Here is a 25326-nt window from a genome sequence, read left to right as displayed (position 1 = left end):
GCCATGGTTAGGCTTTGAGCTTTTACTCAGAGTGAGAAGGGAAGCTTTTGGAGAGTTGAGCTGGCTTTCTCTGTCAGCTGTGTTGAGAATGTATCATTAGGGAGCAAAAACAGGAAACAGGGATACCATTTAGTACGCTATTTTGAAACATCTAGACTCACGAGAGATGATGGGGGTCTTTTGACTAGTGTGGTAGTAGTGAGCACAGTTATAACATTGCTTTCTGGATGTCTTTTGAGGTAAGAACCCATAGGATTTTCTGATGGATTGCCTGTGGGGTTTGAGATAAAGAGTCAAGAAGGATTCGAAGTTGTTGGCCTGAACAAATGGAAATACAGATCGAGGCCTAGAACACACTATATTTAGAGGTCGGGGAGATGAGGAGGAACCAGCATGGGAGACTGAGTAAAGGCAGTCTTTGAGATCAGAGGAAGTTATGTGTTTGTAGTCTAGGAAGCCAAATCAATATTCCCAAGAAGGGGAATCCTCTGAATCAAATTATGGTGATAAATAAGCTGAGGACTGAGAATCAGCCATTGACACTTTCTGAGTGTCAAACAGCAGGTAAGCAGTGGGGACAGAATTCGAACCACCTGAGAACAGAGTGACTCCAAAACTTTTCATTACCTTCTTTCCTGTCTCCTTGCTACCCTAAATTTTCTCATTTGTAATCAACTATCTAGAGATAGTTGTGTCTGAAATGAAATTTTCTGGGCTCTTCACTGTCTTGTTCATACTCCTCAAGGCACATTTATGTCAGTTTTTCTCTTAATTTTCCAATATTCCTCTTTAAAATGTTGTTGCTTATCAGAACCCAGGTATCATCTAAACATTGACAAATATGCAGAGGCTACTAACTGCTTCTTTCTCAGACCTGTATCTCTATTTATGCAGCAGTTACTCAGTTTGCAAGTAGTATACATCAGCAATGGGGTACAGTAATTGAGCTGTACACAGTTGCCAATGAGCCTATAGACTGTCGGTGTCCATACCAAGTGACCAGGCATTCCTTCTGATACCTTGGTGCCCATGCTGCATTAATGGGTAAATATTTTGAATACCATCCCTGACTACATCCAAACTATCAGGTTACTTTTACTGTGAGTTGGAATAAGATATGTTCAAATCTGTTTGATTCATCTTCATTGAAATACCCCTAGAAGCAGCAGAGTATGTTTGAAAGAGAGCTTAACTTGTAACTAGATCATCAGGATTCTAATATTCGTCTAAAGCTTTCTACCTCTATGATTCTTTTTTTGGCCACGCCGTGTGGCTTGCGGGATCTTAGTTCCCCGATCAGGACCAGGGATTGAATGCATGCCCCTTGCAATGGAAGTGCAGTATCGTAACCACTGGACCACCAGGAAATTGCCTCTACTTCTATGATCTTGGATTTACGACTTAATCTTATTTGTGCTCAATTTTCTCTTGTGTAAAATAGGATAAAATAATGCTGATTCTATCTCACAGAATTATTATGAAATACATATGAAATCATGTAATACACAGTAATTTGGTACACAGTGTAAGGCATTCCATTTTTATCATGGTTATGTCAGTGTTTTCAAATCTTTCACAGACCTCTCTGTGCCTCGCTTTCCTCCTGTGTCAAATTGGGAGAATAATAGTACCTACTCCAGAGATTACTGTTTTGTTGTGGTGATGATGGTGGTTATTGTTGTTATATAAATTAGAATAATTGGAATAATGTGGCTAACCAAACAAGGTATTCAAGCTCAAATATTACCCCTGAGATATTCAATTATGTTTGTCTCTCTGTTAGTAATACTAATTGATTATTCCATTAGATGCTTAGAATAAAGAGATTATGATCATGACATTAAGGAGGCCATTGATAATCTTTTCATCATTTATAAAGACAAGATGGTGTTCTGATTCTACTCTTCATATAATTTCATATAAAAAACAAAACAAAACTCAATGTAGATAAAATAGAAGCCACTGTGTTAGAAAAGGATAATTCTTAAACTGTTTAACTCAAAGAACACCAGTTTGTTCTCATTGTTCTTGTTGTCATTTTGTTGTAGTACAAGTATTTTTCTTATTTTCTCTTTTTTTTGAGCTGATGTAGTTAAAATTTGAGATGCCCCACATCCCGCTGTAACTCTTGGTAGTTGTAAATATTTGAATATTATATATTTACTTAGAATGTGCTTATTTTTCTCTTCTAAATGCTCAGAGTCCTTTGCAAATAGCGTTTACCTTTTAATGGAGAACAAATTTAAAGTATTGGGAAACGTGTGCCAATTAGATGCTAAGGACAGAGAATTTAGAAGACCAAAGTTGAGAATTAAGAATATGTGAATTTTGGAGCTTCGTCTAGGTTCTTACCTTTAACAGTATATTGTGGCTACTTTATTTTCATGGACTTTTCAGTTCAAGTAGCAAGCTAGAACTTACCTTGGTTCTGTACACACTTGTGTAAACAATTCAGTAATGTCTTTGTGAAGCTCACTTTCAAGATAACCCAGAAGTTTCACCTGCTAATTGATGCGGCATCCTGGGAGCATATAATCCCCAAGCACCATAGTCTGTGTACTTGGAAATTTTCAAGTAGAATCCAAGATAGTAAAATGTTTCTATTACCTTTGGAGTTTTGCTACTGATGACAGGAAACTGAGTTCTCATTTGCTGCCCTTGATGGCATAATTTAAAACGTATATATTCCAGCTAGTCTATAAATACTTTTAAAAAAAGGCTGTCCTTTTATAGTGTTTTATTTCATTTTTTTGTGCTAAATTTTAATTTGTTTTCTTGTATATTACAGTTTTTCCTGATTGGATGTATAGTATTGTCTATAGGCTCTTTTAGCATTTTGCACTCTTTGACCTTAAATCCAGTAATTCTAGTTCATGAACTCCTTTTAAAATAAATTTAAAGAGCTCTCTGTTCACTTGTGACTACTTCTTTAAATTGGAGAATCTTTTTAAATATTTAAAAATATATGGATTATTTTATGAGCGTTCCCAGCATTTGGTGTGCTCGGGGAATAGTCCAGTCAAGATGATTACTTACTTCTCTGACAGTGTTTGTGATGTTGCCATATTGTATATATCTATATTTATGTCTACATATCTTATCTGTCTGTCTTTAACTATTTGCTTTCAGAGGGAAGACACTAGATCTGCACTGTGCAATTACAATTGACACTTGACACATTGTAGCTTTTAAAATTTAAGTTAAATTAGATTAAATTAAATTAAAAATTAATATCCCCAGTCATACTTGCCATGTTTTGAGCACTCAGTACCCATGCGTGGCTAGTGGGAGGTATTGGACAGTGCAGATACAGAATATGTCCATCCTTGCAGAAAGTTCTACTGAACATGCTCCACAGAGTGTGCATGTATCAATTATATGCCTCCCACCTGTACTCCAATATTAAACTTCGGAATATTTGTTTAAATGCCTATAGATCTAAAAGTTCTAAAAAACAGTCTGATGTAGAATAACCTCCTGCCACAAACTCAAGTTAAATCTTTGTATAATGCCACTATTAAATCACAAAAATATTGTCTCACTATATGTTAAATACATTATAGCTTGCTTTTTCTGCAGGTTGTTAGGTTTAGGACATATAACATATTGTTATAGCCACAGGTTTTAATGACTATAGTAATATAGTTCTACTGAATCATAGCTTAAAATTGTTGTCTCTGTAGAGACATTATTAGCTAAACTCAGCAGTATCACATGCTACATTTTGTTAAGTAATTGTGTTTTTGTTGTTCAAAAGTTAACTCTGCTAAGGAGAAATGAACAAAGGAATTTAGAAAGCTTTATGAAACTGAATCTTATTTTCCTTGAAATGGGAGTACTTTGACAATCCTAGAGAGAGAAATTAACCCACAGTCTTGTACTTAGATAAATATGGGGTTTTTTTTGGTAAATTATTTATGCTAGTATACTTTCTTCCTATTGTATATACTTACTGGATTTTCTGTTTGATTTTTAATAAAGACTATATACTTATGTTAGGAGCATTATTAGTGTTGTATTTTTAAAAGATAAATTCCATTTTAATTATCTGACACTTTATCATTTCATTGTTATGATTTGCCATTTTTGGTTCTTTTTTTGGGGGGCAGTCTTAACTTATAATGCCTCAGAAACTATTATGTAAAAAAAGTTAAGAGTAGACATCTTATTACAAAGAATAACAATTGAGTATGAAAATGGCTTGTGATTCATTGCCATTTTGATGCTTCTAGTGCCAAGAACTTGAGAAAAAATCTTTAGATTCACATGATAAGCTGACAGAGTGAAATATCTTAAGGCTTGAAAGGGCAAGTGGAAGTTATAATTACTGTATATTTTCACAATCCTTTTATTGAATACTCACCTTTGCTATCATGCTGCAGGCCATAGAGCGAGAAAAAGCCGAGAAGTTCAGAAAACTGCAAGATGCCAGCAGATCAGCTCAGGCCCTGGTGGAACAGATGCTGAATGGTAATTACACAGAGTTGATTTAGATAATCTTCTTAGGGATTTGATAAGCACATAGGTTCATGTTTATCAGCAGAATTATATCAGACAAGCCCTACCTGAATGAAAATTTAAAGTGAGTTTGTGAGCTTTTATTATTCTTTCTTAATGCTAAGCAAATTATTAGAGGAAATTCAACTTTGAGTCCAATGGAAGAAAATGGCTTGTGGTAGAATATTGTATCAATCTGCTGCTGAGAAATCAGTTTTAGTGCAAATCCTGCTAGCATTTGTCCAAATGATTTAAGAAAACAAGATTTGCAGAAATAATTGGAAATGTAAGCAATCATATATGTAAAGTGATTATAATCTGATTTAAAATAATTTTGCAGTATATTTTTTCCATACCTGTTTGCTAATAATGTATTTTCTGTATTGCTTTTCATTTTTTAACATGTTTAAAAGAAAATGTCTCCTCAGGGGAACTTTTGTTTTTTATTTTTTTAACTTCACCTACTTCTGAGTGAGGTAAAAGTACAAAGCTAGCAAAACATATTTTTAAATAATGAATTAAAATTAATTTTTGCTAACACTTGGTACCTCAGAAGCTGTCTGAACAAAATGTTATTGACGTCAATTGTAAACAGACTTTTCAATTGTCATTGTTATACTATTATATTCATTTCTATAAGTATAAGTAGGTGTAAGTAATTTATGAAAATCAGGGGTAATGCTATTTCTAAACAAGGTTTATTTTATTTTTCAAAGGATATGTTTACAAGAATATCATAAGCAAATGTAACAAATGTTTTTGTTATGCATGTCAGCTTTTTCCAGTACCTGCCTGCATTCTGGGGCATAAATTCTGTGTATGAATTATTTTTTGCCTTAATTGCCATGTTGGCATTAAAAAATTCAGTGATCTTCCTAGGAAATCAATTCATTTTCTTCTTCTAATGAGCCCCATGACTGTATTTGGTTAAAAATAAAAACAAGCAAATATGACAGCTGACGATTGGGTTAACAAGTTAATGAATATATAGAAGATGAAAAATACAAAAAAGATTGCTTTTTATTTTTTTTTAAATTAAAAATTTTTTTTTTTTTTGCGGTACGCGGGCCTCTCACTGTTGTGGCCTCTCCCATTACGGAGCACAGGCTCCGGATGCGCAGGCTCAGCGGCCATGGCTCACGGGCCCAGCTGCTCCGCGGCATGTGGGATCTTCCCGGACCGGGGCACGAACCCGTGTCCCCTGCATCGGCAGGCGGACTCTCAACCACTGCACCACCAGGGAAGCCCCAAGGTTGTTTTTTAGATGCATGTTTGCTGGATGGTTTAACTGATGAGTTTGACAACGGCATATTCATGTTAAATAAAATTATATGATCTAAAAAAAATCCTTAAACTATTATATAATTTCCCCCTAGGAACTACATTATCACTTTTTCATTTTTATAAAGTGATGTAAAATCTATACTTTTAAATAATCTCTACTTTTAAATGGCCTCATTTCATAATCAAATATCAAGTATACCTTAACTCAGATTATCTGATAGTAGCATAAACTGAATTATTCAAAAAGAAGTTAAAATTTAGAAATGAAGGTAATGATTTTTTGTGATGAAATTACATACAGGGTTAAAATGATCATATGATTAGTGATAACATAATTTTCTAGATTATTTCCCTTATAGCTTTAAATTTTGGAATCAAGAAAAATCAGGACATATACTAGGTCTGTAATAAATATTAATTGACTGATTAAATTCTGTTTAGCAAAGCAAAATTAAGGCAATAATTGAGATAACGACATTGGTAATTTTGGTCAGAAGATAATAATACTTCTGAAGGAAAATTATAATTTCTGTAGAAAGCAAAGCACAGTAAGGGGTAGGGGTGCGATGTGAGACATTCCTCACTGGTTGACTATATTGATCAAATTTTACGCTTCTCATTTGTTACGCTAATAAAGATTTGGTCTAAGTGATATGTGATTAGGTTCAAAATTGGACTATAACTAGAGCATAGATACTTCTGCTCTGCTCCATTTAATCAAACAATTTACATAATTACTAAAAAGTAGATTCCAAGATTCAAACTTATATTTTGTTCCTTTTTGTTTTGTCTTTCACAGAAGAAATTACATAGTATTTATTTTACGTGATTGTTTGAGCAAATTGTGAGTTAAGCCAGATGCACAATATGTGCCTGGAGTACCTCTCCAGGTATATTTCAGAGGGCCCCCCCCAACCCTATATTACAATTGCTCCACCAACATAGAGCCAAAAACTAGAGTTTACTGATGTGGTTCATGAAGTTGAAAGACAAATTGAGGTTTCTCTAAACCAGATTTCCCAACAGTTATCTCAGTAAAGCTCTTAAATTTACAAGTTCAGAATTTCCTTTCTCAAGTGTGGCTGTGGAGTTGTAATAAAACTCATAACCATATAAAACATACACATTCTTGTTCTTTTGTTTATAGAAAGGAAAATGACAGCTGAATCATGGTACTTCATTTATGACCTCATGTAAATGTCTATTCATTTAACCACATATCTTATCCTTAAAAATTAAGATAAAGGCAGATCATTCTTGTACGATGTTATAATGTTATGCAAGTAATACAAATATATATACATTCTATGTATGTTTTCCCATGACAACAACTTTTAACATATATTCATAGTTTAAAAGTATGTATGGAGATGAGCATAAATATAGCTATTTTATATATATATATATATAATTTTTTTTTTTTTTTTTTTTTTTTTTGCGGTATGCGGGCGTCTCACTGTTGTGGCCTCTCCTGTTGTGGAGCACAGGCTCCGGACACGCAGGCTCAGTGGCCATGGCTCACGGGCCCAGCCGCTCCGCGGCATGTGGGATCTTCCCAGACCGGGGCACGAACCTGTGTCGCCTGCATTGGCAGGTGGACTCTCAACCACTGCGCCACCAGGGAAGCCCCTAGCTATTATATTTTAAAGAAAGCATTTCATAAGCTATGTTTTATATATGTGTATACACACAAACACACACACAGGAAACTGAATTTTCTACTTAGAATAATTTGCCATAAGATTAGAGCATGTTTTAAAAGTATCTAGAATGATTTTGGAACTCTTAATTTTTCCTTCAGAATGAAACTCTAAGACATGCAAAAAAATTCCTCACTGCTTATATTTTACCTCAGTTTTAACCACAAATGGTATATCAAACATATTTTCAAATCACTTTTGCCCATTTTTAAATAGCTACTGAAAGCATACATTTTTAGCACCACTTAAGAAATGCAGAAAACAAAATCTGTTAGTCCTTAAGGCATTTCTTGAATGAATTTAAGAAAGGTGCTGAGAAACAGGGAGTGGAGTAGGGTCTTAAAATGGTTAAAAATGCAGAGGTTACCATGTTGCCAATGTAGAAGAAATGGCTTTCATTCGATGTTGCAAGGTTGTGTTAAAAATCAGTTGCATGTCCTGAAAACACTGTTTCTCGTAGCACATTTAGTTTTGCACGATTACATAGACGTTATGATCAATTAGAAGATAATTTCTGTTTTGGCTGCATTTTATCAAATGCAAAGTGTTATATGAAGAATATTAAAATACAGTTAATATTAAATATACTGTAAGTTTTAGTATCAACTATGTTGTGAATTTTGCAGTAGAATGATTTATATTTGAATAATATGCAGGGATATTCAGTAAGAGATTATTATTAATTTGTTTGGATTTAAATCAAAAAAGAGATTGCGTAAATTATTTGCATACATTAAAGCTATACATGAACATTTTCCTTATAGGTGTCCCAGTTCATTTAGAAGAATGTAAAGGATCTTCATGATCATAATAGACTAAATTGGGAGGCTACAGTGCTACTAACAGAGAGTGTTATCTAAAAAATGTATTTTTGGGACTTTGACATGGAATTTTGGTATAATTTTGACTGATTTATCTCTTTAACTTTTTTTTTTTTTTGCAGTATACGGGCCTTTAACTTTTTTTTTAAACTAACATTAATTTGTTGCTCCTATATCAAAATCAATTGATTGGATAAGTATGGGGAATAGTGTGATAAAGTGTTGGATGGTGGAGAGGTCCTCCTCTTACTGGAGAAATTTTTCACAGGTAGAACCTTTATGAAGCTTATTGTCAGTATATAAGATTAGTATCACAGCCTTAGTCTCAACAAATTATTCACATCCTAGAACTTTAATGAGAGTAAATGGGAGACTAGATAGGGTACCTAGTGATGTACTTATGTTTCTGGTAGCTGTGTTATACTGAGAAGGAGAATTTCCAAAATTTTATTTATTTACATTTTAAAAGTATACAATGTAACCTTCTTTAAGATTTATTTTTATATTTAAGCACAAAATGACATAAAATAAAATTTTAGAGAATTTTAGCAACTAAATACGGTAAAGAATCTTGCTACTGTATCAATAGTATTGATTATTAATTAATCTGGATTCCTAAGATTTTATTTTACTTTTTTAACTGATCTGCATACTTTAGAGCAAAAGATTTTCATCTTTTGAGTGAGATTATGGGACTTCAGGACAATCTAGAACATTTTTATACCTAAAAATGTGCTTACTTGTTTTTATCTATTTACAGTTAGACTTCATTTTTAATTCTTTTTGTAAAATAATGTTCTTGATTCAAATATATAGTCTCCTTATCAGTCAGATATTACAAAAAAAACCCTGGTTTCAATAAATCGTTTTCCTTTATTAATATTGAAATTACCAAAAATGTTATATCAGAACATTAATTTGATGGGTCCAAGATGGCAGACAAGTCGACTTTTTCCACTAGACCTTGAGCCTCAGTATATGCTCACATCAGCAAGCTAAATAACACACTCACAGGTGCCATGACAGTTCCAAAACAATAAGGATCAAAAAATTGGGTGGTGGCCCAATTCCTGGAAATCCCCGCCCCTTCCTAAAAAGCTGGAATACTCCTCCCACTCATTAGCCTATGAAATTACCCACTCATATAAAAACTGACAACCCCATACCCTGGTGCATTTCTCACCATCTGAGATGGTCCACACTCTGTCTGTGGAGTATGTTTCTCCTAAGTCCACTCTCACCTTCTGAGATGGCCCACACTCTGTCTGTGGAGGGTGTTTCTCTCTAAATAAATCCACTTCTTACCTATCACAAACAAACAAACATTCATTTGAAAACATATAAGCATAGCTCAATTTCCCCTTTCTTAAGCTATAAAATGGTTTCACCACAATTTCCAGAGGAGATACTATAATTATCTAATGGGGTTCGTGATGTTTTCTACATTAAATTGTGCTTCACTTTGAATTTCTAATTGTAGTTTTCTGTGTGTTCATTAAGAGCCTGAAGACAATCACATTAAGGAAATGTTTAAATAATAGTAGTAATTGTTAGTATATCAGGCTAAAAGAACGTTTCAAAACCATCATCCGATGAGTGTTATAGTGTTTAAGGTGATACCTAATAGTAAGTCTGCTAAGGATCGTAATTAAATAGCACAGACTGATAACACAGACAAGGGCTCCTTTTATCTATAATATTAAGTATGGAACTGTAACTTAGTATTTTGGTTTAAAGTTCATTAAGTACTTTACATGAATGGTGTTATTTGAATTTCGACAGAACTTTGTCAGATGGGTAAGGGCAGGGATTGGGGTCAGTTTGGCTCACCTCAGAGGCAAACCTCCCATTATCTTTTCACATCATTGTGAAGGATTTTCAGTGGCAGTAACTATTCTAATTGTGTATTTTAATGGGAAGAGATTTTGTAGCTGCTCTGTACATCATTGGGGCATGGAAATGGTACTGTGTGCAGTGGTTCATCCTCTCCACCATGAATGAGTAGCTTTCCATGGTTGTACCCATCTCCTCTTCTCTTACTTTTTCCTGAGTTCTGGGCAGTTTGATTTATGTTTCCTGTTTTTCCATGTGACACTTGAGAAAATGGTCTGCACAGAGTTCACACTCAATAAATGTTGTTAATTGACAGACACATTTTTCTTCGTTTAATCTCCAAAGGAAAAGACTCTGTGCCCAGTGTGTGTGTATGGGTGTGTGAAGGGAGGAAATTTAAGTGATCACTGTTGTTGTGGAAAATTAGTCACAAAAACAAATAGACATTTCTCCAAAGAAGATATACAGATTGCCAACAAACAGATGAAAGAATGCTCAGCATCATTAATCATCAGAGAAATGCAAATCAAAACTACAATGAGATATCATCTCACACCAGTCAGAATGACCATCATCAAAAAATCTACAAACAATAAATGCTGGAGAGGGTGTGGAGAAAAGGGAACACTCTTGCACTGCTGGTGGGAATGTGAATTGGTACAGCCACTATGGAGAACAGTATGGAGGTTCCTTAAAAAACTGCAAATAGAACTACCACACGACCCAGCAATCCCACTACTGGGCATATACCCTGAGGAAACCATAATTCAAAAAGAGTCATGTACCAAAATGTTCATTGCAGCTCTATTTACAATAGCCCAGAGATGGAAACAACCTAAGTGCCCATCATCGGATGAATGGATAAAGAAGATGTGGCACATATACACAATGGAATATTACTCAGCCATAAAAAGAAATGAAATTGAGCTATTTGTAATGAGGTGGATGGACCTAGAGTCTGTCATACAGAGTGAAGTAAGTCAGAAAGAGAGAGGCAAATACTGTATGCGAACACATATATATGGAATCTAAAAAAAAAAAAAAAAGGTCATGCAGAACCTAGGGGCAAGACGGGAATAAAGATGCAGACCTACTAGAGAATGGACTTGACGATACGGGTAGGGGGAAGGGTAAGCTGGGACAAAGTGAGAGAGTGGCATGGACATATATACACTACCAAACGTAAAATAGATAGCTAGTGGGAAGCAGCCGCATAGCACAGGGAGATCAGCTCGGCGCTTTGTCACCACCTAGAGCAGTGGGATAAGGAGGGTAGGAGGGAGGGAGACACAAGAGGGAAGAGATATGGGGACATATGTATATGTATAACTGAGTTACTTTGTTATAAAGCAGAAACTAACACACCATTGTAAAGCAGTTATACTCTAGTAAAGATGTTAAAAAAAATATAAGTAGGAATGTGACTTTTTGCTCTTACCATTCAATACTGTTTAGAAAGAGAAAAAATGAAAAAAGTTATATTCATAAATTTATGTATTCTTATTAGGGATATGAATTTTATGTCAACCTGTTTTTAAAATAAGATGACATGGCAGTTGTATAAAAGTTAGTGTCACCAGAAACACCTCTAGAATTAGCCTATAATACTCAGACCTCATTTTCATGGACTCTAATTAAATTTCTGTCACATTTTAGGCTGTTATATTGAATGCCAAATGTATTTGCAATGACCCTCATTTAATATGCAACAAAAATAGGGACTGTTTATTAGCAACTTTATTTTAAGTTTTCATTCCAAATATTCTTCTAATTCAAGAGCTCTGAAAACACAGGTTTTTGCATTATTCTACCCTGACCTTATGGCTAATGCTGAATATACTCGATGAGGAATACTTCACTTTAAGTGGCAGTTTTGAAGTACTTCCATGGAAGGTGGTGCACAATTAAAATTATTCTAACAGTCTGTTATGCACTGTACACAAGTAATAAAATTAATGGATGCACTTCAAGTAATGATCCATTTCCTCTGGGTGCAATATATTTATTCATAGACTATTTCAGGGGTTGTTTAGAATATGAGATGTGAATGGATTATGATCCATTATCCCTGAGATTCTAATGTGCTGCTACAAAATGGTTTCCATAAGTATTGTTCATAATGCCTGGTGAGTTAGTGTTTGTATTCTTAAGTAGCTAACAAAAACTTAGAAAAACAGATGCTCAAATGATTGATACTTAAAACTTTGCAGATATTTATACTTACCAACTGTCATGAAACTTAAAATTTTCAGTTAAGAAGCATAGTTCTATGAAATACACATAAAACAATTATATATAATAATAAAATTATTCATAGTATTTGCTGGGGAAACAGTACCTTTATTCTGCAAAAGTTTTAAGGGACTTTCTCTTAATCTCATTAGTACTGGATAATAGATGGCCAGTTAATTGATGAAGTTGAAGTAATGGCATTTCTAATTTTAGTTTGAGAGACACACGTTAAGTAATGTGACATGGGACAGTGCTGTTGATCCCTCCCCCAAGTATTTTAAAGCAAACTTGAAGCAAGAGGGACTGCATGCGTCTTGTGTTTGGCTTTTCGTGTCTGTGGCTATTGCTCCCCTAATGTTTGTATTCGTATGAAGTAAGATATCGATTTGGTGTTGGGTGAGTTCACAAGTAAAGTGTATTTATTTCATACCTACTCTAAGCTGAGAATTCTATCAGATACTGCCAGTGGAGAGATTTTTCTTAGGGGGGTTTATAGTTTAGAAAGACAGGTTATACTCTAGTTGAGCAGGAAGCATATTCATATATGAAATAATACAGTATTTCCATACAAATCATTAATAAATAAAATGTCTGATTTTCTGCAGTCAAAATCATATCTTCACCAGTGACATCTAGAAATTTCTGTTTTTAACTTTTAGCATGGCTATCCTGTGTAACTTTAATTTCAAATGATTACAGATTTATGACCAATTATTCCAAGATTCCCTAATAAACTTATGGATTCATCACTGATTGATATAATTTCTCTTAAAAGTATATAAATATACTTTCTATATCCCATATTAGTGCCATATTATATAAAATTACTATCTTTAAAAAATATTTATTATTTTTCATAAATGACCCTTTTCAGTAATTAAAAAGACTCCCCCCTCCCTAATTTACCATTTGAAAGATCTGGTTTCTTTTCCTTGTTTCCTACATGTTCTTTTTCATTTCTTTATATTAACATTGACTAATATTTATTGGTTGTCTAGTATATGTCATGCTTGGTGTAACAATTCATATATGTTAACTAAGAACACTGATAGGTGTCCAATGAGGTCAGTTGTATTTTTTTAACTTTGTATTTCATATTGGAGTATAATTGATTAACAATGTTGTGTTAGTTTCAGGTGTACAGCCGAGTGATTCAGTTATACATACACATGTATCTACTCTTTTTCAAATTCCTTTCCCATTTAGGGTATTACAGAATATTGAGCAGAGTTCCCTGTGCTATACAGTAGGTCCTTGTTGGTTATCTATTTTAAATATAGCTATGTGTACATGTCAATTCTCAATCTATGGATAAGGAAAATGAGGCCCAGTGTGATTACCTAACTGAACCCAGTTCACTCATTTAGTAAAGCAGTGGTGGGGGCCAGGGACCAAATTTGAACTCAGGTCTGCCTAAATACCGGAGCTTTTGCTGTGAACTTTTATACCCTTTTGCCTGCTTTTACCATTTATCCTAATAAGGAGATCCTTCTTTTACCTATTATTATATTTTAATTCCCTTTATTCGGTTATAAAAATCAGTATGCTTTTAAGTGGAGAGTATGTAGATTTCATAGTGGATTTGTACTAAATTCACTTTTCTCATTTATATTAATTCCTTTTGCCTCAGTGTTTAGCATCTGGACATTTTTGGGGCACGACATATTGAACTGATAGTTTTGGGTAGTGAATAAGGAGTCATTAAATTCTAGCTCTGGATTTTAATAGGTACCATAGAACTTATTGATACTTCATTATAGTTTGATTTGTATTTTGCTGATTAAATTAACATGCATTATTATTAAAATTAATTTATGATTTTATTTTTCCAATTGCTAAGGGGTTTTCATATGGTTGACCTCAGGGACGGTGAGACAATTTTCTCTGTATTCCCTTATCATTTGGACAAATGCTAAATAAATTCAATCCAGCATCGTTCCATCAGTACTTGTAATTTACTTTAGCATCTCTTGTTTGCCTGTCATGGACTTGGACTACTAAGGACTGACTTCCTTCTTCTAAGTGCCTATTCACATTTAATATATGCTGAAAATATTTCTCCTAAACATCTGGTCATTTAGATCCATGGCACATTTTTGAATCATTTTCTAACATAATTTACAATTTCTACCCTGTGTACTTTTAAATTGTTCCCTTTCATTTTCCAGCAATAATATCAGCATTTTATTGTAGTATTTTTTCTCAAACTGAGTGCCTATATGACCGGAGATTTGGATTCTTCCCTTATACTTTGTGACAAACATGATCATTTTACAACTATAGTTTCTTAGTGGCATCCCTCAGAACATATTTTAGTATAATTCTTGGTCACTGCTCAAAACCAAATTATCCCAAACAGAATATCCCACAACACATCCAGATGTCTCAATAAAACCAGTCACTTCCTTAGCTGTTAGGGAGGGTATTAGAGGAATATTTAGCTCCTGCAAACCATGGGCTGTCTTTTATAGCTGTATATATAGAAATATACATATATTAACTTTTTACTCTTCAGTTTTTCAATTAACTTTTTTTTTTTTCGGTACGCGGGGCCTCTCACTGTTGTGGCCTCTCCCGTTGCGGAGCACAGGCTCCGGACGCGCAGGCTCAGCGGCCATGGCTCACGGGTCCAGCCGCTCCGCGGCACGTGGGATCCTCCCAGACCGGGGCACAAACCCGTGTCCCCTGCATCGGCAGGCGGACTCTCAACCACTGCGCCACCAGGGAAGCCCTTAAATTAATTTTTTTCAAAAATATATCAGGCAAAGAAGGAGGAAAAAGATCGTTGCCAACGATATTTGCGAAGTTTGTTTTCTCCAATGTCATCCTGGCTAGTGTCAAATTCTGAAATGAGCCAAGTTAGAGTTGTGTTTGAAATGGATTGAGAGACGTGGTTTGGCAGCATGACAGAATTACAACAAAATGAAAATTAGGTATCTGAGCAGAGGAACGTAAAGGAGAATAAAATTGTTGACTTCAAATCCATGTCTTTTTATTCTTTAAAAAGAGTGAAGTGGGAGGCATGTACAAGTTAGCAGAACCACAAGGCCTTACATTTGCTAGAGATGGTCTTCACTTTTTAATAACGTAATAACTTGTCAGGTAACTAAATCACATTACCAGAAAGTTGTGTAAAACGGACATTCATAAAAGAAGATTCTCCTAGACAACTTGGTCTTCACTAAATCATTTTACCCCTAAAATACTTTAACTTAGAGGAAGAATCTTACAGTGAGCTTATGATCCCTTTTGAGATCTGCAAGTATATGTAGGGATAGGAAACATTTGAATATTCATTGTTTCAGAAATATTAGAAAGTTAGTGCTATCATAGCTACGTTTTAACATGCATATCATATTTAATATATTTATATAGTGTAATTTATTAAAGAACTTACTATGTAAACTGTGTGTGTAAGAACATTACATATTATGAACTTTAGAGAGTTAATAATGTGATATTGCTGTACTTGCATTGGATTGGCATCAGTCATATATCACATTTTGACAAAATTTAAATAAGATGGTATATGTTAAAAGACATAGCATATTCCCTAAAACGTACTAGATTTTCCAGAAGGCTGAAGTTGATAATGATATGCTTATGTTTCCATTTTGCCCTTGATAGACTTTTTCTGCTTTAATATTTCTATCGATGATTTTAAAACTTTCAGATCAACTTCCACATTTGTAAATGACATGTAAATAATTTGAAAACCTTTTTTCTAATTAGAAAGATTATTTTTCCTAATGCTTGTTTCCTTTCTTTGGACTCATGGGAAATCCGCTTATTTCTGGCTTTCTGTAGCATGAACAGAGAATTACTGATTTTTTTATACATACTCACTTTTTTCCTTTTTTTAAAAATCCAAATAATAACATTTCAACTAATTCAAAGGCGTTTTAAAAAATAAAAATGTATGTTACTTTTTAGAAGTACAGTTTAATAATATACATGATACTTAACATTTATTTGGAAGTATCCAAAAAGTTATTTGTCTGTAATCTTCCATCCCCACCATCAGAGCTTTGACCATTTTTTTTAAATTTAAATATTTTCTACTCTTCTACATCTTATGTATCCTTATTTAGTACTTTGCTATATTCATATTCTTTGATAAGATGCAATTCTAGTAATTTACAGTCAATAATCAGAAATTGTGGTATTTTAACTTCTTTATCAGTAAATAAATGATTTGTTTGAAATCATTCAGAAGATGATAGTTTGGAACTTGAGTCACTGTTGGTTTTCAGATAATGTCTTTCATTCTGTGGCTTCAGTGGATATATTTATAAAATATGTCTTTCTAGAGGGTGTTAATGCTGACAGTATCAAACAAGCCTCAGAACAACTGAACAGCCGGTGGATAGAGTTCTCCCAGTTGCTAAGTGAGAGACTTAACTGGCTGGAGTATCAGAACAACATCATCACTTTCTATAATCAGCTACAACAATTGGAGCAGATGACAACTACTGCAGAAAACTGGTTGAAAACCCAACCCACTACCACATCAGAGCCAACAGCAGTTAAAAGCCAGTTGAAAAGTTGTAAGGTAAGACTGTTTCCTCCTATTTGGAGCATGATCAATAGAAATTTCTTGGAAATTTCCAGAAGAATAGCAAATTATTTAATGATAAAATTTCCCTCTTAAGGGTTTAATTAAACACAGTAAAGATCAAGATATAAGCGAAGAAAATGAGTTTAAATAGGTAACATATGGATGCCTGAATCCCCAAAAACTTAGTTACACATAGTTAATTGATTTTGTCAGTTTTCAAAATGGTGAGGCAGTGTTGGAGTATAGGAAGCACACGTGTCCTATGGAAAATGGACAGTAATTTGGAACTGTCCAATTCTTATGGCAGCTCAGGTGAATTTCAGAGCAAAACACAGTCATATGTTCAAAATGTGGAATCCACACAAACAGAAGCAGCTGATGTACAGTATAATTGGATATATGAGGAAAATCTTTAAAACTGACAGTCCATTAAATTAGGATACTTCGAGGAAGGTTCCTTTACAAAAATAGTTTTTATATGTACTTGGAGTATAGAGGAACCTCAAGGGATAGTACAGTAACCCAGCATCAATGCTGTTACTATACTTAAGAAGGATCAGGGAGCGAGAAGTTACAGAAACCCAGAAGGAGAGTCAGATGCTCATTGTAAAGGCAGCTTTAAGAGCCAGTCCAAGTACCAACACAGGAGTGGGGCCAGAAAAATAAACACCCTACTTTGCTCTCCTCCCTGCCTCCAGAATCTGAACAGGGGCCCCCATCAACTAAACTTAATCAGAAGGCAGGCGACAAGGAGCTTTAATCTATAAATGTCATTCTCCTGGGTCACAGGAGAAGGGTGGGCAGTATATCTGGAGGGGCAGACAAGACACAGCACACACAAAAGGGCCTGAGAAAGACACTAAATGAGTATTCTGCACATGTAAATAAACAAGATATATCAATATAAACAACTTGAACTTTTTGCATAGTTACTACAAACTGTTACTATGCATAGTTACCCTTTTCATGGGAAGTGGGAAATTGATTAGAGGATAGATGAAAAGGTTTCCAGGATGAACCTTAATGGTAAACTGAGATGACTGGGCTTAATTTAAAAAGCAATGAATGAGGGTTAATCTGCATACTTTGAAAACAGTGGTTTAAATAATGGAAGACTGGAGATGGAGAGGCAACAGGGTTGGTTTGGAGGTGGTATTGAATCCAGAAAGTGAGGGGAAATTCAAAGCTATTTTGAAGGGAAAATCAGTCGAAGGATTTGATGATTCTTCTTCAAATATTGGACCTACAGCTTTACTAGGAAGTAAATAAACTCAGGAAATATATTTTTGGATAAAGAATATCGTACAGCAAGGCAATTAGTTTATTAGGCAAATATGCAAGTATAGGTAATTTCTGTTCCCTGTAATTCTAGATACATTTTGCTATTAAAGAATAGAATCCATGACTTTTTTCCCTGTGAATTAGAGGAATACTCCATCTGTATTATTTCTTGTGATAAAAAAATCTGTTGATAGTACCATAACCTGTTTCTTGAGATTCAGATATAGATATTGATAACATCTACAAAATGCATTCATCCATAAAATACATATTCAGTGTCTCTAATGTGGCCAAGAATGATACTAAGTGTATTAGCTGGTTTGGGCTGCCATAACAAATACCATAGACCGGGTGGCTTAAACAAAAGAAATTTATTTTCTCACAGTTCTGGAGGCTGAAAGTCCAAGATGAAGGTCTGGCAGGTTTCAACTTCTGGTGAGAACTCTCTTTCTGTCTTGCAGACAGCTGCCTTCTCACCACATCCTCACCTGGCCTTTCCTTGGCAAATGTGCATGGAGGGGAAAAAAAATCTTTCTCTTTTTCTTGTAAGGCCACCAGTCCTATCAGATAAAGACCCTACACTTAAGAATTGATTTAACCTTAATTACTATCTAAAAGCCCTATCACCAAATATAGTCACATTGTGGGTTAGAACTCCAACACATAAATTTTGGGGGACATGATTTGGTACACAGATTCTCACCCTGCCCCCCATTTATGTCCTTGTTACATGCCACGAGCCCCCAAAGTCCCAAAGTCATAACTCATTCTAGCATCAACCCAAAGCCTAAAGTCCAAAGTCTCTTCATAATTTAAATCAGATAGGGATGAGACTCAAGATATCATTCATTCTGAAATAGAACTTCTTTCCTGCTATAAACCAGTGAAACCAGATGACTTATGTGCTTCCAATATATGATGGTGGGACAGGCATAGGATAGGCATTCACATTCCAAAAGGAGAAAAAATAGGGAAGAAAGAAGGGATCCTAATCAAGTACAAAATTTAGCAAGGCAAATTCCACTGGATTTAAGGTTTGAGAATAATCTTCTTTGGCTTGATGCCCTGCCTTCCAGTCCTGCTAGGGTGATGCTTCTACCTTTAGGACCCACTGGGTCGGCAGACACTTAAGTTTAGGGAATATTAGAGTGAGCATTCATTGACCCTGCCCTCATAGCATTTACCTAGAGTAGGTGAGAGAGAGAGATTAAGTAAATGATTAAATAAACAGATGTTAAATTACCACTGGGACAAATGCTTTAAACAGAGGTACAGAGTTCTGGGAGAGTGTCTAACAGGGAAAACATGACCTTGACAGAGCCACCAAGGGCAGCTTCCTTGAGGCAGGTACATTTGAGTTGAAAGTAAGAGAACAGCAGGGAAGGAGGCTTTAGGCAGAAGGAACATGGTGGGAGGGAGCAATAATGACCAAATAACTGAAATAAGGCCAATGTGAATGCTGGGCATAGAAGGGTGGGGGCGTAAGATGAAAGATGGAGGCAAAAAGACAAGCATATAGGAGACAAAGCAAGGACTCTAAGGGCATGCTAGGACCTTGGTCTTTATCTGAGGAGCGAATGGAGATCACTGGAGGTTACATATCTTAAATATTCTCTCGAGGTTAGAGAAGTCATCCTAAGTGAAATCATTTCTTTTTTCTGCATTCAGCCACAAAGTTCCAAATTCTGATGATGGAAGTCTATACCTCTTCATCACTCCTTACTGTTTCTTTCTGCCCCATTGGTTTCTGTTAGTTTGATGAATCACCTTAGGCAAAATACTTAGCAGGATAAGCCCCATGTCATTCACACAACAGTTGAAATTGTGATTACTTGGTTGTGATTAGTAATAGGTAGATAAATTACTCCATCCTGTTTGTCAGCACATTCTGTTATTTGGAGATGTTTCTAAAATTAGGGTGCAGATTTAGCTCAAAATCTAATGTTTGCCAGAACTGGTTTTTAATATGTTGAGGATTAGGGAGCCCTTTAAGAATTGGAAGAAATCCATGGACCCTTTCCTGAGAAAAAAAATACAAGTTTTTCTAGTAGATAAACATACAATTTTGAAGGATAAACAGACTGAGAGAACATGCCTTACTCTAGAGGACCAACCACACTAAGGCCCTTTTATGGAAATAACGAGTAATTGTTAACATCTTTTAAATGTTAAATATTTGAGGTCAAAATGATATTTCCTATGATTTACTCTTAGAACTTTAAGGTCCCTGCTGAACATTTGCCCAAATGTTTTATTAGTTTCAAAGTCCCCTTTGTTTTGCAGAACATACTTTACTATACTGTAGACTCATTATATAGCCCCCTAAGAAGGAAGAATGACGGCCCTACATCTGGCCAGATGTAAATCGGGTTCTTAAATGTTTCATGGCAGATGTCATTGGTACCATTTGCAAGTCTAGTGTACAAAGTGCATGTCTGTAATTCTATAATCCAAACCACAGAGTGTTACCCTTTATCTCTTGTCTTACTCTTCTTCTATGAATATGCTCCTACCTTTTAGCACTTGATAGAGAGGCTTTATATTTGAATGGGAGAGATGGGGGTCACTTCCTTATTTATCTAAATGTCTTTAATTTTCACCTACCAAAAGAATTTGATTGTTAGAGATTAACCTACCTGAATCAACTCATACTGTTATAATCACATACCAAAATTCCTCTGAAAGTTATCTTTATATCTTCTAAAAATAGATTGTCCGTTAGGTAGTATTGCTACTATGAAAGGATCCATGTGATAAATTTATCTCATTCAGTCCCAAGACAAAAGTTACTCTCTCTAAAAGAGTATGCATTGATCCAAAAATAAGTTTTTTTTTTTACTTTTTACATTAATTTCCAGGAAGCTCAGATTTTTATTTAGTTCATAATTATTATAATTCTATCAATTTTCCTTTCCTTCTAATTGTCTTGTGATCCAATTTTTACATTTTAATTCTCCTGCTTTTTACATTTTGAACAATAAATGATCCTGAAGTACTTTTTTCTAGAGGTAGCATAGTTATGACTTTTAAGTGAACAACCATGGTACTAATACTTTAAAAAAGAGCATTTTGAAATTTCTGTTTGAGTTCAAATTATGTATTTATTAGAAACATATGAATTGCAACTTCACTGGAAACAAAAGAGTATGAAAACATTTACACCAAGAACAGCACCGTTCCAAAGAAATTGAATGCAGGCCACAAATTCAAGTCATGTGTAATTTTAAATGTTCTAGAAATGACATTTAAATAGGAAAAAGAGGTAAATAAACGAATTTCAATACTGCATTTTATTTAACCTGATATATCAAAAATATCATTTCAAGATTTAATCATTATTTTAAACTATGAGTTTGTATTTTCATACTGAGTCTTCAAAATTCAGTGTATGTTTTCCAATGACAGCACATCTAAATTTGGACTAAGCACTTTTTAGGTACTCAGTAGCTACATGTGGTGAGAGACTACTACATTGGACAGCACGGCAGAGTGTCCTTGTGATTTTTATCAACTAAATCAGAGTAGTCTTGAGAGTGAAAGGGGGTGCTGTTAACAATTATGCCAGGACAACAAGAGTAAAGCAGAGCAAACAGTCTCCCTAATTAAAATGATGGTAATTGCCTATTCAGGCAGGAGAAGTGATAAGACTGTACAAAACTTAGATAATTATAGACACAAATATGTGAGTGTATATACATAAATATTACATAGATTACATATATATGTAATCTATATAAAAATATATAAACATTTGTAATTTAATGTAGTATGTATATATGCAGACATATGTAGCTATATATACAATTTATATTCTACACAAATGAATTTAAAGAAAATTGTTCATTGAATAGCTTAGAATTTGAAGTAAAGGTGCACAATTTTGACATGAGCGGAGTAGAAACATCCATGTTTGATTTATGAAAAAGATATAAGGTCATTCATAGTACTTTTCAGCTGTATATATTTATGCCCATTAATGTTCTAAATGATATCATTTTGAAATTTAAAAATCATTGTATATGATGATATCTATTGAATGAAGAGTCAAGGTATTCTTAAATTGATCACCTGTGCTGGAAGCTTGCTTCAACCATCATGGATGTTTCTTACCAATATTTTGATAAGGGCATTAAGCTAAGTTTGCATCACTGCCTTTTAATACTTTTCTTTGCAAAAATGTAATGTATGCAAAGTAAAAACATTATTTATTTTAATACTCTAAATTATGGTACAGGATGAAGTCAACCGGCTGTCAGTTCTTCAGCCTCAAATTGAGCGATTAAAAATTCAAAGCATAGCCCTGAAAGAGAAAGGACAAGGGCCAATGTTCCTGGATGCGGACTTTGTGGCCTTTACAAATCATTTTAACCAAGTCTTTGCTGATATGCAGGCCAGAGAGAAAGAGCTACAGACAAGTAAGTAAAAATACTTAAAATGACTAACTTGATGTTTTCCAAATTAGTTATTTGTCATGAAAAGAGAAAGTACTAACATGAAACAATGATTTCCATCAAAGAAACCATACTCTCTACAACCTGTAGTGACAACTAATGGAATGTTGTTTTCGGAAAACAAATCTGTTAGATTTCCATTTCTTGCTCCCTCCATAATAATGTCATGACTATGAAGAACAAATAAAGTATATGTTGTGTATAGGCGTAACTTCTCCTTGGCGGGTTGCAAATTTTACAGTCAAATGTTTGTAACATTGAAGGAAATAAAAGAGCAGTGGAAGCCCTGTTAGTGGGTTTTCATCAAATCCAGTTTGCTTCATGTGGAAGGATATCTAGCTAGGCATCTTGCTAATACTTCTATCAATTTATATGAAGATTATTAGAGCTGTAGCATACATGTGGCAACTGAAACTCAGCCAAGGACAAATTATTCTTTGGGCTGCATTTTACTCTTGGATCACTATAACTATACAATATCTTCTTTTTCTCATTTACTGGTAAAATACAACATATGAGTGGAGCAATTATGCAAATGCCTACCATATGACGAGCAAATTTTTCAGGATGTCAATTTTGTCTCTCACCAGTTTGCTCTTATGATATTAATACACAGTCCAAATATCCCTACTCATCAGACAAAAATTCCTTTGACAAACAGGTTTATGAACATTTTTAAGCATTAGCGAATGGGTCTTTGGTTCACCATACACATATATACATATGTATATATATATGTACACACAAAGGATTATAGAGTAAAACTAGATTTTTAAGGCATTAAGATAAAAATATTTTTTTAAAAAATCATCCTCAAAGTTGTCATGAGAATCACAAGAACATATATTTGTTTTCTACTGAAACTTTAATTTGTTGGAACACACATTTTTAACTGCTTTCCTTTGCAAATGTGCAAAAAATTTACCACATAATAACATTGCTAGAATCAGCATAGGGTAATACACGGGCTTTCCTCACTTTCCTATTTTTTTTCCTTTTTATTTCCTGGTGAGGTCATGTAATGAAAGATAAATGCATTTTTTTTCCTTTCTTTTACTTCAAAGTCATTTTTACTGAGGGGTTTATTTTCCTGATAGGGAATCAGGTAATACAACTTTACAGTAACGCCATCTCCCTCTAGTGGATTTCAGTGTACTTGTTGCTGGGCCTCTGTAAAATCAATTGGGGAAAAGATTGTAAATGTCCTAAATTTTCAAACGTTGACCTATTTAAGAATAATGCATTTTTCTTATCATAAAATCCATAAACCTCCCTTAAAGTCAAGTACATGTTAATGGTTATACTGTAACTGGTTGTCAGAGGAGCTTATTCACTGAAAATTTTTTAATTTACATAGACTTATTCATTATATTAAGGTTTAACATTTTTTTCTGTTTCTTTTAAAGGTGTTCAGAATGTTGATGTGTGATAACAGATTTGATTATGACACCATAATATAAATATATATTAATATATAACCTCTGTTCATATAGCTATCAGTATACCCATCTATATTAGCATGTCTTCTCTTTATCTTGCATATATATGATGATTGTTTATAAAAGTGCCAAATATTTTCATTTCATTTATGTCTAAATAAATGTACTCCTTTCCACTATATTAACCAAACATCTCTAGCACTTTGATTCACTCTTTTGGAAAACTTATTTTGATTCATTAATAATCATTAATTAAATATGGATTATATATATGAATTATAAATTATTCAGTTTATATAATTTATATGCATTATGTGTATTAAATATTATATATAAATTGTGTATATATAATTTATACATTGCATATATTGTGTATTATATGTATAAATTATATATAATTTTATGTGATATGTATTTATGTATAATTTATGTATATGTATTATGTACATATATAAAAATGGTGAATAAAAGTTCACCACATCAAGTCATATTGCAGTTCAGTTTGTTAATTAATAATTATTTTCAAGGAATTTTCCATATGTATGTTTTCCCCCAAACTTACACCAGGGAGTAAATCTCATTTCTTGTATTACTGCATGGTGCTTTGAACATATTAAGTATTCAGCAAGTAAGAGCTACCATCTTGGGAATCCATCTTGACTTTCATTCCCTCTTTCCTTTTCTTCTTTACTAGTGTTCTCACAGTGAAACAAAATTTTGACATCTTAAGTGTACTTTAAATGGTGAAAACTGGTGTGACGAATTGGTGGTTGGTATTTGGCAAAGATGATATGAGAAAATAATATTAAAAGTTAAATGTATTCTATATTCATAGTAATTTTTAGTCTACAAACAACAATCTTATAAATTATCTTTCTTAGTCCTCAGAGAGGACACAGAAGCTGAAAGATGAACAGGAATTAGTGAGATTAAGGGTAGTAGGTGCTGGCTAGCTAAGAATCTGAGAAGTCCTGTGTCCCTGGAGCACAGAGAGGAGAGAGTGATGCAAGGTGAGCCTAGAGAGGGAAACAGTCTAGAAGGGCCTTTTATGAGCCACGGTGAGGGTTCTAGACACTAACATGAGAAAAATGAAACAATACTGATGGGTTTTATGCTGTGATATAACATAAATCAGTTTTACATTTTCAGAAACTGAGCAGTGCGGATAGATTGAAAGGAAGCAAAAGTACACGTGGAGAGACTAGGAAGGATCTTCCCTTGTGTGGGTTT

At 34.1% G+C, this 25326-nt stretch overlaps 1 protein-coding gene across 1 annotated transcript in view; it reads left to right on the top strand.

The window, feature by feature from the left end:
• DMD (dystrophin) overlaps positions 1-25326 on the top strand; it is a 2099690-nt gene that overhangs the window by 693815 nt on the left and 1380549 nt on the right. Inside the window, exons 19-21 of the mRNA XM_032618871.1 lie at positions 4383-4470; positions 16678-16919; positions 22441-22621. Coding sequence (XP_032474762.1) covers positions 4383-4470; positions 16678-16919; positions 22441-22621 — 511 coding nt within the window. The remainder of the gene's footprint in view (positions 1-4382; positions 4471-16677; positions 16920-22440; positions 22622-25326) is intronic.

Source organism: Phocoena sinus, chromosome X (assembly GCF_008692025.1).
Source record: "Phocoena sinus isolate mPhoSin1 chromosome X, mPhoSin1.pri, whole genome shotgun sequence".
Taxonomy (NCBI): domain Eukaryota; kingdom Metazoa; phylum Chordata; class Mammalia; order Artiodactyla; family Phocoenidae; genus Phocoena; species Phocoena sinus.
Note: the sequence above shows the minus strand (reverse complement) of the source record. Positions and strands in the feature narration are given on the sequence as shown.